This window comes from Lissotriton vulgaris, unplaced genomic scaffold (assembly GCF_964263255.1).
Source record: "Lissotriton vulgaris unplaced genomic scaffold, aLisVul1.2 SCAFFOLD_956, whole genome shotgun sequence".
NCBI lineage: Eukaryota > Metazoa > Chordata > Amphibia > Caudata > Salamandridae > Lissotriton > Lissotriton vulgaris.
In genome coordinates, this window is record NW_028242570.1 from 662795 (window position 1) to 677718 (window position 14924).

Below are 14924 nucleotides of genomic sequence, written 5' to 3' on the forward strand. Positions count from 1 at the left end.
AAACCTGCAGTCCTTGACCTTGTGTGCTGGGTAGAGACAATAGATACACTCCTTATGTGGGTCCTCACAGTGTAGTCTCTTCTTTCCAAGCAGAGCTCAGGGAGACTCCCTAACACACGAGGTGCGGTAGAAAATCTGAGGGTTTGCCTCTCTGTGGGGAAGGTTCTAGGAGGGGCTGATGCCTGATTGGTTGGCTTCCAAATTTGGTAGTTTTTGCAAAAGGACTAAGATAGGCTAGTGTAGTGACTTTGCTATCTACTATAGCCTATGTTGTAATGTTATTATTACTATAATGTATATATTTTATTGTACCGCGAGACTCCTACCTCGTCGGCGGGGATGATTCTAAGCATGTGAATCTATGAAAGATACCCCAATACTGGATAACAGAGGATACCCACTCACAGACAGCGCTGACGCCATTGTTCCACTGCATATCGGCTGTAGGAAGACATAAGCATCAATGGCAGCAAACAACTGGGAGTAAAGGCTGAAGAGCAGTGCCAACTAGCTCTTCCTGGAGAATTAAATAAAATAAAAATATTCCCTCCTCTATCCCTCCTTGGCTCACTCCAAACCTCATTTTACTACTATGATCTCACAAACAACCCTTTCTAAATTCCTTCGTCATGCATCCCTCCTTTTGCCTCATCCCAAACCTCCCTTTACTAATATGATCTCCCTAATTCCTTTATAGAGACTCTCTCCTCCATCTCTCCTTTTACTCATCCCAAACCTCCTCTTAATACTATGAACTCCCAAATAACCCTTCCCAGACTGTTCCCTTTTCTATCCCTCCATTACCCTATTCAATTCACCGCTCAAATTAACTCATGTTTCCCTATACTAATTCACCACTAATCCTTTTTGGGTTCCAGAGTAGAGTGCTACTCGCTGAAAAGAGCTTTGATGCCTCGTCAGGGGTAGTAAGCGCTATATAAATAAAAATACAATTACAATACAATGCAATACATGACACAGTTCTCTGGTTATTCACTCAAGTCTTATTCTTCACACTTCTGCAGAAATCTGCTGCTTTACCTCGAGTCTGATCAGCATCGGATCGCTCCTTGTGATTCTGAACGGTAGCTTTTTGTCGTTTGGGGGGAGGGCAGGGCTCTGGGATAGGCACTTCCAGGATACTAGGCCTAAGCGGCCCATTTTCTAGAAAAGAGAGAATAATTTTGAGTACAAGAAATAATTTAGGAGGAACAATAACATTGTTTAAGTTGTTTTCAATAAATACTAGGCATGTGATGAAAAAATTGCTTTTGATCTGAACTGAAAATGCTGCTTCCCAGTGGCGGCTCTCATTTGGTACTTGTGGTCCTAGGTCTGTGCTCCCTCTTGCTCCCATTCCTCTAGATGCCTTCCAAGTGTGACCACCATGCATGAATTACTGAGCACAGAGCTACCAGCCAGAGCAACAGGAAATGATTAATTGACAGAGAGACTAAACCTCACCTGGTCTCATATAATCAAAACTGAACAGTAATATTTCCTGTGAGGCTTTTTTTCTTGGGTACAGGCCAGGCACTAGCTTTCCGTCAACATCCAATGTGGGAACTGTTGCAAAGATTGGTGTCCCATGTGTACCAATACTACTGCGCTCTAAATATAGAACTGAGTTACTCTATTTGGGCACTTGACTCTCCAAGGTTTGTAAAGTCTAGTAGTAACGGCCTACTCTAGGACCTGGTAGGTGGCAGAAACGTAGATACAGCCTTCAAGGCACACCTCCTCCCTCTTAGAGGTCTTCTCTTGAGTTGGGGATCTTGGACCTTCCAACTGGAAATTGGCCTCTCAGAGGAGACTGTGCTAGACTCTTTCTTGTTAGTGATTTTTCTCATCTTCAAGTACAAGGGATCCCTGCAACTCAGGAGGGTCTGCACCATCTAAAGCCACCCTAAGGATATTTCAGACTTCCTCATTTACTGAGCATTCAGTAATTTACCACCTGGTTTGAGCTGGTAGACCTTTCAGTGTAGGCTCCGGAGGGTCCACAAGTTATATGGGCTCCTTTATGGGTATGAAGGTGAGTTAGCGAGTCTGTCAAAAACTTGAGGAGTATTAGACCAACCTGCGTTCTTCTTTTGTCCGCTTTGTGAGCTTCTTAGGCATCTTGTAGAAAGCCAGGTTTGCCTCCACCATGTCAAAGTCTGCATAGAGAGTCTCTTGCACCCCCCCTCCCCCCCCCCCCACATTCCCACAAAGTGATCTTCAACCTGAGGGGGTAGGAAGGCTACATATTTCTTATATGTCTTCCTTATTACAGGTCTTGCCAAGCCTATGACTCTTCTGAGGCAAATCTAAGTTGACATATCTCCATCAATGACCACTGCCCTTCTGACTTCACTATATTGGAGCTGCCCCTTCACAAAAACACTTTAACCCTCATTATAAATGCCCCTGATTTTGAGTGTGAAATCTGTCACCTAGAAACTACCGACTCCCCACGGTGAGGTAATTAGGGGGTGTGGTATTCTCACATCATTTCAAGTTTTGCAGCTCAGAATAGGAAATAATTGATACAACCACATGCATCAACCCAATCCAAGTTGCAAAACTTGAAATATTGTGGTCTTTCTGCACATTGTTTTTCCAGTGTTTGCTGTGTTGAAAACCAAGGGGTGTGGTATTGTTTCATGCACAACTCCAACTGGTTTCATAATGTTCCTTTTTTTTTAAAAGGTAGTGTGAGAAAGTGAGTTTCTGTTGCAGTACCCCCCACTTTTTGCCCGATACCTGATTCACTTTTCCTTGGTGTGCCCTGGGTCCCTGCCAAACAGGTACCCAGGGCCTGTGTCCCTTCCCTAAAACTGTGCAAAGCCTAAACCCAATTGGCATCTCTGGCCACATGTCAGCCCCTAGTAAATGGTACCCTAGGTACCCAGGGCATTGTGACCAGAGAAGACCCCTAAGGGCTGCAGCACTTATTGTGCCACCCTTAGGGGCCCTGTACCCTGCAACACACACACTGCCTTTGCAGGATGAGTGTCCTGGTGCAGAACTAAACAAAGAGTCAACATGGGACACATCCCTGTGTGCCATGCCAACAAACCCACTGCCCTGGCATACATCAGCCTAGCCATAGCTGGGTGCCCTATGCCAGTGGTGTGGGCACAGGTGCATGAGCCCTGTGCCCCTACAGTACCCAGGGCCATTCCTGGGCACTGTTAGTGCAGTGATGCCATTAGGAGTATATGGTGCTGGGAGGTTGTCATTACGAACTCCACAGCACCATAATGGCTACACTGAAGGCTGACAAGTTTGATATCAAACTTCTCAGCACATTAAACCCACACTAATGCCAGTGTGAGATTTAATTAAAATTCACTACAGAGGGCATCTTAGAGATGCCCCCTGAAACCTAACCTACAATCCACGTCTTGTCTGAGAGGCTGCCTAGGCTGCCACACAGCAGACATGTTGTTGGACCCCTGGGTGGAAAGCTCCAGCTCTCCTGGGCATGCAACAATGCACATCCTGGGAGGAGGTGCCAAGCCTCCTCCCCCAGGATGGGCAGGGGAAGCTTCAAAGGCATTCCGCCTTTGTGAGCTTCTCCAGACCACTTGCTGTACTCAGCAACTGGCCCCCACCAGTTCTGCCCCCACTTGGGCGGGATGACTGGCGGAAAATCCTACGTCAAAAAGGGGGATGTGTCAGCCTGTGCCAACTCCACCCCTCAGGTGGGAGAGGCGAGATGATGCACGACCACGGGCTCCGGCCATCTTGAAGATGGGGAGCCCTGCCCAATCCCAGCTAGGCTCCTGCTCCCCTCCCACAGGAGAGGAGCAGGTTAGGGAGTGTACCCACCCCAGGACAGGGACCAATTGGTCCCTGCCCTTGCCCTACCTGTTACGCCCCTAAATTTAGTATTTAGGGGCACCCTGAACCTTCTTCCATACAAGAAAGATGAACAAGGAACACGAGACCTGCCGTGCTGCTGCTTAAAAGAGGAAGACACCAACTGACTTGGCCCCAGCCCTACCGGCCTGTCGACCCTCGAACTTGCTCCTGCCAAACCCCGGCATCTCCAGTGGCCAGCAACCTCAAAAACCCCGGAGGACCTGACTGCCTTGTGACTCTGACTACCTGGGCCTCCCACGAGCAGTGGTACAGCTCAAAGCAAGTAACAAGCCCTGTCATAACCTCGGAACCGCGAACCCTGCACACTCTGCATCCGCCAAGCTTTGCCTGTGCCAGAGTGAATGAAGACCCTGAGGACGTCCCCTCGGCGATTCTGACCTGGAATCCAGTGCCCAAGGACCCCCCTCGACGACTCCGACAACGCCTGCAGTCTCAGGACAAAGGACCCCTACGACCGCGACCAGCAAGGGGTAAGATTTCCCGATCTCAAAAGACACCACTGCACCCGGCGCCCCACGGCCCCCTGTGCCCAATTCCTGGGTGTCTACCTATCCTCCAAGATCCCAACTTACCCCTCGAAGTGTTGGTCGCTCCAGAAGATCCACCGTCCCCGAGCCTGCATCCTTTGTTCCCTTTTCAAGATCCTCATTGAATAGCATTGAGAGCCCGACGGCTCAAAATCACTCTGCACCCAGCCGCCTGAGTGCCCCTGGGAGTGCAACCTTTGTCCTATCCTACTTCCCCATTTGCCCTGAGCAAGTGACCAGGAGCCCATCTCCCACAGACGCGTGGCCTGCTAGCCAGGAGCCACCAACCGGAGGTCCCCTGCCTCTCATTGGATAACTTTGGGCCTAAATACCTCTGCACCAGGCCGCCCCTGTGCCGCTGAGGGTGTACCAACTGTACCTACCTGACCCTGGGGGACCCCTGAGTCTATGCCTGGAACCTTAACTTCACCAGTCGAGTATTCCCCTGAAAACCGATGACTCACTTTTCTGCCATAGGATATTGACTGGTTTGACTCAAAATTTCTTCTGTGAAGTTTTGAAACTTTAAAATAAATATTCATCTAAAATCAGCCGAATAACAAATTTCAAAATATTTACCTGTGTTCAGGAGAGAAGCCAGTACTGTACCTTGTAGCCCAGTACTGAACTGCAAAAGTAATCACAACCGTGTTTGCTAGTAATCTAAATTTCTGCCGTAGGTAACCATTGACTGTTTTTCTGTGAAAATTCTTCTAAGTGGGAAGTTTTGAAATGTTAAAATATTCATCTAAAATCAGCCGAATATCGAAATCCGAAGTACTCCCCTGTAATCAGGAGAGAAGCCAGTGCTGTATCTTTTAGCCCTGTACTGAATTGCAAAAGTAATCACAACCGTGGTTACTAGTAATCTAAATTTCGTCCATAAGAAACCATTGACTGTTTTTTCTGTGAAATTTCTTTTAAGTGTCTACTTTTGAAATTTACAAATATTACTTAAAAATCGTACCAACTACTAAAAAGTAATTACTTACCTATCTTAGGTAGAGAGCCCAGTGCTGAACCTAGGAGTCCAGTACTGGATTACAAAAGTAACAAGAACCTACTTTACCTGTGCTTTGAATTTCCTTCGATTGGATAAAATTGCTGGTTTTTCACTGAAAAGTTTCCAAGTGTCAACTTTTAAAATACCTTTATATTCTTTAAAAATCATTGAAATAATAAAAACGTTTTTATTAAACAGTTTTCAGGTTGGACCCTAGGACTGAATCTAGGATCCAGTCCTGAAGTTACAAAAGTAATCTATAAAGTAATCAGCTGCATTTATGTAGAAAAACCCATTGAGCTCAATGTTAAATTGTGTTTAGAATTGTGTTGCCTACTGCAACCATTGTACTTTTTTTGCTTACAAAGTTTATTGCCTCTTTGCAAAGTAATTGCATGAGGGTACTCATATCGAGAAAAGTATATTTTGACACCGGTTGGTTCTAAAAATAAAAAAACAATATCTTTGGATATAAAAACAATTGGCCTAGAGTTCAGTTCTTGAGTGTGTGAAACCTTTTGCTGACTGAGTGTGTACAACAAATGCTTTACACTGTCCTGTGGTACTGCCTCACTGCTTGACCAAGCTACCACTTTAGAGAGTAAGGTCAGACCTGACTTTAACCTTGTTTATACCTCTGGGGATTGTGACTCTATACACACTGTACCTTACTTTGGTTCAGTACATATAGAGCCACTTTCTCAACGGTAGGCTGTTCAGTGGAAGCTGGGCGCCAACGTTCAATTCCGCCTCCCCAATAATCACGGTCACCAATCTTAGTTTTATTGAAGCCTTGAGATGCTTTCACATTTGGAATGGTCACTGGCTACCTAAATTGTAGAGGATTTCAGCTCTGGACAATCTTTTCTTCCAGTGGTCTTTCAGACCACAAAGAAAGCAATCACCTGGTGGCTTGGCTTAGATGGCCAACCATGATGTAATATTTTTTTCTCCAAGTGATTTTGCCTTAACTTTGGTCGCCCCTATGTATCATAATGTTACGCAACAATCCTCATGACTCTGGAGAAGGAATGAGCGTGCTGTCATCAAAAAGCCTCAGGGCATACCATGGGCATGCTTTACCTCTGGGAAAGGAATGTGTCTGCCATCTTCAAACGCCTCATGACATATCACGGGCATTCTTTGTATTTCATAATTTAAAAGATTATGGTACTATACATTTTAGATGCTTGGTGCATGCTGCAATGAATGGTGGTCTCAATGCAGACTATCCTTTGTCCATGGTTGAAAAGACTCTTCTATCCCTGAAACCAGCATTGCTTGTTGGCTGGCGAGCTTTGTAATCTTCTTCATTTGTTTTGTGCAGGTTTCCCACCATAGCGGAATCCACTGCTTTCCCCTCTTCCTGTCTTACCAGGTGTGACATAGAAAATGCCACTTTCTGAGGGACTTTGTCTGACAGCCACTCACATCAACATCTTCACCGCTTCAAACTGGTTTAACAATGCGCTGCTCTGAAACTCAATGTAAAAAGAAGAAGATGCACGTCCACATGACTGGAGGAGGACTTTAACTTTTGTAAATGATTGAGGCATGGCTTGGATAACCAACAATGCGAACGCTAACTAATGGAGCTCCGCATGGATTCCCTTTTAATCTGGCCACAATCTGATTAAATGATTGCCATCAGGCCTTTATTGTGCAACCCTGGTGAAATCAGTACTGAGACACGACAGCGGAGGCATTTTACAGCGAGGGAGCACCCCAGAATGCCACTTTACCGGCTGTGTGCCGCTGACCCGCATGGGCTGAGCGGGGAGGCCGCCTGACGTTTGGGGTCTTGTGGAGGCCGTCTGTGCGGCGGGGGAAACTGGCAGTTGCTGCCGCTGTGTGTGGCTCCCCCATGGACCTTTTGGCCCACTGGAGTGACGGAGAGGAGGTGAGCGAGAGAGCCCACTGCTGCCTCCGAGTTGGTCCCTCACGACCTGGGCATAGTGGTCAGCAGCCCTCCTCTGTGCTGCTTGGCATGCTCTCCTACCCCCCTCCTTTTTAGCAGCTACCGCATTTAGAGGTTGGTTCTGGCTGCCCAAGGACTGCCCCTGAGATCTGGTGTGGTACATCCTGGGGGGCATCCTCCTTGACGTCTTTTGCCGAACCGGGGTGGTGCCTGGCCCCCCGGACTGACCCTGAAGGGTACTGTGCTGATCTCCCTTCTGCTGCTCATAACTCATGACCTTTCTCAGAACCGGGACTCTCTCTGTGGAACTCTTTGGCCCTACTGCTTGTGTCCATATTGACCCTCCCACACCCGATTGGACTTGCGGACTGCCTTCCTCCTTGCCTACCTTCTGCCCTGCATCGTGGGGGATATGAACAAGAGACTTTCACACTACCTTAGCGGTTCATAGTGCATAGTGAGCATTTTACACGATACCCCTGGGGCCCCCTCTGCGAAATCCCTCGCTCAATACAAGATTGGCTGCTTGTGCTGGCGCGTGGTTGGCGCAAGCAGGTCAAATCCCCACCACTGTAAGCACCCTACGGGCTCGCCACATCACTACCATGGATAAAGATAAAACAACTTGCCCATCCACCTCCTAGACTCGCATGGAGCAATTTACCGCTGGACCTGTGAATGGTTATCTTGGGGGCACTGGAGACAGAGCAGTTGGCTCTCCTTCAACCACTACCCTAGCCACAATCCTTCAAGTCATTCAAACCTCACAAACAGCTGTCAAAACCAAAATTAGCGAGGTGCGCATGGATGTAGCACTGCTATGTCAAGACCTCAGAAATTCTACGGCCTTAATCACAGAGGTCTAATCACAAATTTCCGGTGTAGAGGATGAGGTCGCATTCCTTAAGGTCCAGGTCACTGGCCTTCTTACTCGCACAAGAAGTTGAACCATTGTGCCGAAGATGCTGAGTTCAGATTCCGGTGCGCGTGATTGGCATCCCTGAAGGGGCTGAACCTCAACAAGTTGCAGACTTCCTGGACACATGGATTGAGTCCTGGAAGACGAAGGAACAACTATCCTCCTGGTTAGCAATAGCGAGGGCCCACCGCGCTCCGACTACAAAAACCTCCTCCGGGCACCACTCCGAGACTGATGATTGCACAAATTCTTAACTTCAGAGACAGCGATTGCACAAATTCTAAACTTCAGAGACAGCGATGCGATCCTGTAGGAAGCCCTCTTCCTTTCAGACCTTAGCTGTGGAGATGCCAAAGCCCTCCTTTTTCTCGATTACACTCAGGAAGTGCAACAGCGGCACCATTCGTACACTAAGGTCAAACAAAAACTCAGGGTGATGGGTCTCCAATATCGTCTCCTGTTTCCAGCCAAGCTCCGGGTTATTCATGCCAATAAGTCATATAGTCATATTTTTTTTAAACTCCAGAGTCAGCTTGGCTATGGCTGACAGAGGAACAACTTCTTCGAGGTGAGGCAGGGGCTTCGCCTCGAGGAGCCGGAAATGCAGGCCACATGGACAAACACTGCCACTCAAACCACGAAGATACTACACCTGCTCCCGCAAGGGATGCCTCCCCAACCGCTCCACATCAGGCTCGAGGTCTCCTCCAATGCGGGAGCCCTCTCCCTCCTTGTTGCCTCACCCTCTGTCCTCTGGAGGAGAGGAGTAGGTGACGGATGGTTAAACTTTTCTGGATACAACGCCCTTCATGCCCACTGAGAACCTGCCAGCGTCAGATCTTTTCCAAAGTCCCTCACTGTGATGCTTTCACTGTCTAAAATTCCTGAGATTTCGTCATGTTTTCTTACTTGCACTATATAATTTATCCCGATGGCAACCATCCATCCGTTCCTGTTAGAGGGGGGCCACCAGACACGATTCCCTTCCTTAAATGTTATTTTCACTTCTAGTTTTCCTTTTCAGGGCGACAGATGCTTCTGGGGTGGAAGTATGGGGTGGTCGGATTTTGGTATAAAGTTATTGTGTTGCTTCGATTGTTACCATTCATTTGCTTTAATGCTTGTTTTAAGTTTACAGGTACTAACCGACACACATTAACATCCTATGCTCTGCGATACGCATCATGGTCTAGATCCCTTTTCCTATGCAGTATGTCAGCGCTCCCGTCCTCAAACAAAAGGAGGTGTCTTCCTTCGCTTCCTTTTTCCTTTGCACTTTACCAGTATTTGCCCCCATGATGACATATTTTCACACTTTGTCCTGGAACGATAGTAGACTCCTGTATTGGGTGAAGCCCACTGCAGTCCTAACCTTTGCTCACCGTTATTTCCTTGCAGTTCTCATGCTCTAAGAGACACATCTTTGGGGAATCGTTGCCCCTTCCTCGCACGTAAAGGATATGCAGGGTATTCCACTGGATCTGCAGGGTTGCCATATTGCTTTGGCGATCATTTCCCCTCACGGCCTCCCAGGAAATTTGTGACTCACAGGGCCGCTCCCTTGCACTCACAGAGACGCTTGAAGGCCAACCTATCAACCGGGTGAGTGCTCCACCCATGCTTTTTTTCGAGATCTATCAAAAACCCTCATGGACCTCCCCCAGGGTTTGGAAATTGTAGGCGGGGTTTTTCATGCGGCCCCACCCCTGAAGCAGATGCTACTTGACCTCCCTCAGTAATCGGGCGTTCCGGGCCCGTAACCTTTCTGACTGAGCCACTACACCGGGACGCTGTGATGTGTGGAGAACCTGGCACCCGAGATGTCGCCAGTACACACATGCTTCAGTTACACATCACTACGATTGCAGCTTTGACCTTATTTTCTGCCAGCCTCAGATTGTCGTGCAATCTCCCACGTCCAGATTCTTGCTCGAGGCATGTCTGATCATGCTCCTATCCTTCTTGACCTTCTCAATACTTGGTATTTGCAGGTCAAAGATTATGTAAAAGCCCTGAGTGGTGAACTGTAAACATGCTTTCAAGATAATGAAAGCTCGGTAGTCACTGTCGGTACTCTCTGGGCTGCCAGTAAAGCTACGATGCAAGGATTTGCCAAGGGGTGCATCCGTGCACAAGAGAGGGCCAGCTCTCTGCAAATCACTCAGCTAGAGGCCCGTGCCATCCGCTTTGAGACTAAGCTCGAGACCGACCCGAATGGAGATGCCTTCCGACACCTGACCTTCCTCCGTGAGGAGATTCACCCTCAAACCCTAGAGGCCGTCAGCCATTTATGGCAAACCACGACGGCCAGAGTGTAAGGGTGGAGGGACAGAAATAAGAAGCTGCTATACTGGCTGGCCTCCCACCACCAAGTGATCAGGATTGTGCCAGAGACTGTAAACGAACACGGTGCTCCCCTCCAATCTCTCCCTGAGATAACGCAGGCATCTATCCAATACTACCACCAATTATACACTGCGCCGTACGAAAGGGATACAGTGTTCTCCACCCAGTTCCTCGAAGATGTTCACCTCTCTCGCCTCTCCTAGGATGAGGTTCGGGCCCAGGATGAGCTCTTCACGATTGAGGAGGTAGGGGCAGCTTTATCGGCGGTGGTCCCTGGCAAGACCCCTAGTCGTGACAGGTTCCCTGCAGAATATTATCTGGCATTTTGAGATACTCTGACACTACAACTTCTTGCCATCTACTAGGAGGTGGAGAATTTGGCGCCTTTCCTGCAGAAACAGATACTGCCACGTTCGTAGCGATCCCTAAACCACACCTCCGTCTATTTCATGTGCCGACTATCGCCTGAAGAAAAACTTTAAGGGTCACTGAGCAGCAACAGAGGGTACTAGGGCCTCAATACTCTTTCTTTTTAACTGCTCCTTTATCCTTGCCTGTACGTAAAAGAAGTACTCTTCTTTGAAGACATAGTAGTGTGGCTGGGCAGTGAGGTTACTAAGTAATGACATATCTAAACTTCAGCTTCTAGAGTAAACCTTGGCTGCTTGACTTCATTATTCCTGGAGAGAAAAGTCCCTAAACATGGTAAACTGGTTATCCAATTAGAATGCAATAGCATTGGTGTCCCTGAGACATTTGTGATAAAACAATAGCAATCATAAGGGATATTGACCAGCAATCCCAGGATGCCTCAGCACCCATTGAAAAGGCCCCATATCTCCCTCGCCAGGGTGCCGGTAAAAGGGTTGCATCCCGAATCTATAATGCACTGCTACCACAGCTGGACATCTCACTGTCACTTAAGAAGGGGCTGTTCCACCCTCACTACGGTTGCTGCTATGCATGGGTATACCACCTTTCGATGCTGTCAAATATTTCTCAATGAATTTCCCATTCTCCAATAGGCTCTCAGATTTTTAAGTCCACTAGAGGAAAAACACAAAGTGGTTTGGCAGAAAAGCTGTACAAAGCCATGCAGAAGACCTATGGCCATCACACTTCACTGCAACATTTCATTTTTCAGAGCAGAAGCAGTTTAAGTGCACATTGCTCTGCTTTATGCACAGTTGTTTACTTTCCCCCAAAATAAGAAGATAAGCTAAATCAATCACTTGCTCTTTAATCACATCATGATATCACGAGACCGTTAATATCGAAGACAGGCCTTTGAATGTTTTTAAATTGCTTTGTCCCAACGATTAGCCACTCTGTGGTTTTCCCATTGCAAGTTAACACCCTTACCTTCCCTGTACTGAGCCAATAGTTCTCTGCTGTGCCACTTCCCATTCTCCCATGTTTCAAGACAGATTTAGGTCTACGATTCACTATGTGCGTCACCTATTAGGCTAATCTACCCTAGAAATATTTGCTAGATATTTTAATTAACAACTACGTTAAAGATACAACAAACTATTCAAACGCTCCTTGAAAATCAACAGACCAGCATTCCTTGAAGATGACTAAAGTAAAGTGTATTATTCTTCATGCATCATCATCCACTGCAACATAATACCCTTATTCATGGCAACACATGTTTTAGAAGTAATCCACATGCTTCATCAATGCACATCAATCAATTAAAATCCATTAACCAAAAGAATTCTGTAAAGATAAATCAGATTATTGGTTATAATTAAGATTTGAAATTTTTATTCATAAAAATCTATAACAGTCACTATTTCTGTAACCAACATGGTTTTGATGTACTCATATTCCCATTGACGAAATCTCTCACAAGTTAAACCATTCAATGATATACATTGTAAATATCAATTCCTATTTCTTATTCACTGCAAACATTTACTGTAAAGGTACATAGCACAGACTGTTGCCATATCATACTTAAATAATTTCAACATCATATTATTAGTATTAACATACTCCATACTTCCCAATACAATACCAGTACTAAAATTGAAATTCTAAATTCTAATATTCTTATTTTAAAGCACGTCTTCTCAAAGTGAGATTGCTCTCACATTTCATGAGTCTCACTCCTCATAAACATTAAGTCATATGTGTTTTCCACTTCCCATTTTATTCCAAATTTTATATTACACTATAACAATTTTTTCAATGTACATTTTATTTCAATGTCACAATGCACTCGTTGTCCTGAGCCTTATTTTTCATTATAATACCTGTTTCCAGGTTTGTATTGTATTCCCACCTTATGTCAAATATACCACTATGTGGACCAATAAAATTTTGAGGATAATCTATTCATACCGTTTCCGCCTATAAAAAATATAATACTGAAAGATGGTAACTGGTTGGGTACTAACTAACCTGTAAGCTATATTTATTTATTTATTTATTAATCTTGTCGAGCGCGCGGCTGCCCCCAACGGGGGTGTCCCGGCGCTAAAACTGTAAGCAGGAAAGGAGGATCTACCTATATTGATGAAAATAGCCACGTTTTCAGACGGCTACGGAAAAGTGCTTCAGAGGGAGCAAATCTGAGGTCTAAAGGTAAGCTGTTCCAATGTTTGGCAGCGAGGACTGCAAAGGCTCTGCCGCCCATTCTAGTGCGGCGGAATCGCGGAACAATCATGAGGCGTAGATTATTGGAGCGTAAGGATCTGACTGAGTGAGATAATATTAATCTCTTTCTTAAATATTCCGGTCCAGTTTCGTTCAGAGCCCGGAAAGCAAGAGTGAGCATTTTAAACTTGATACGACTGGCTATTGGGAGCCAGTGAAGCTCTTTGCGAAACGCTGAAATCGGGTGCCGGAAGGGGATGTTGCCAATCAGTCTCGCCGCCGCATTTTGAACTAGTTGTAGGCGTTCAATTTGGTACAGAGGGGCCCCAGCGTAGAGGCTGTTGGCATAATCCAAATGGGAGGTAATTAAGTCCTGTGTGACCGTTCTGCGAGCGTCTATCGGCAGAAATGGGAAGATCTTTCTCATCATCCTTAATTTTCCAAAACAGGCTGCAGTAACCTTGTTAATTTGAGGACTGCAGGAAAGCGTGTCGTCGAACTGGAACCCCAGGTTGCGAGCGGTGTGGACCGGGATGGGGGGGGAGGGCGGGGGGGGGGGGGGGGGGTTTGAGTACCGTTGGCCACCACAGTGTGGAGGGTATGGACGTTTTTTGATTAAAAAACAAGACCTCCGTCTTGTCGGGGTTAAGTCAAAGATGGTTAGAAGCCATCCAAGAGCAGATTTCGCCCAGACAGTAACGAAAGCTAGAGAGGCTGGAGTCAGAGTGATCTCTAAAGGAAAATATCAGCTGTGTATCATCAGCATAAGAGATCACTCTGACCCCGCATGATTCAACTACCTTGGCCAAAGGGGCCAGATAGACATTAAAGAATAATGGACTCAAAGCTGAGCCCTGCGGGACTCCACAAACAAGTGGTTTGCACTCAGATTTGAACGGTCTAAGAAGGACCCTCTGCGTTCGTCCTTGGAGAAAGGAGCTAATCCACGACAGGGCAGAGCCGCCCAGTCCAATCTGCTCCAGTCGCTCTAAAAGTATTTTGTGGGACACCGTATCGAAAGCGGCGGATAGGTCGAGGAGGACCAACATGGCCTCCTCGCCCCTATCCACACATTCTCGAATGGTCTCCGACACTTCTAGCAGCGCGGTTTCCGTACTAAAACCCGTGCGGAAACCTGACTGGGAGTCATGGAGTAAGGAATTGGTCTCCAAATATTCTGCGAGTTGTAGTTGAACGGCCTTTTCTAAGACCTTCGCTGGTTTCTGGAGGAGGGATATGGGACGGTAATTGCAAAATTGCGTGGGGTCCGGATCTGTTTTCTTCAGGATAGGCACAAGCATAGCTTCTTTCCAAGCAGTGGGAAATTGGCCTAGATGTAGTGAGGCATTCCATATAGAAGTAAGTGGCTCTATCAATAAAGTAGCAAGATCACTCATGACCTTAGGGGGGGCCGGATCCAGAGGGGAGCCTGATTTGCACTGTGTAAGTAGTTTAAGTGCAAGATATGATATACTTAAATCCATGGGTTTGTTCTTACCATTGTAGTGGCAATGATCTGGGTGTGTCAGCCCCCCTCCCTTTTTTTAGTAACAACCAGATCTACCCAAAATATCTGTTTATATACTTCCTCTATGTAACAGTGGCTGCCGCCACACAGCACTGGTGTTCTTAAACTGCCTCTATGATCAGCAACTGGTCCGGATACACTCTATAATCCGAGAGGTGCACAGACTTTTGTTATTACACGATGACAACCCATTTAATACATGTAACCAA

The 14924-nt window shown here is 46.5% G+C and overlaps 1 protein-coding gene across 4 annotated transcripts in view; it reads right to left on the minus strand.

The window, feature by feature from the left end:
• The window catches only part of DNMT3B (DNA methyltransferase 3 beta), a 371865-nt gene that overhangs the window by 247054 nt on the left and 109887 nt on the right, over positions 1-14924 (minus strand). For all 4 annotated transcript variants that reach the window (XM_086948367.1, XM_086948364.1, XM_086948366.1 and 1 more), the window contains one exon: positions 1042-1164. In XM_086948367.1, the coding sequence (XP_086804493.1) occupies positions 1042-1164 (123 nt within the window). The remainder of the gene's footprint in view (positions 1-1041; positions 1165-14924) is intronic.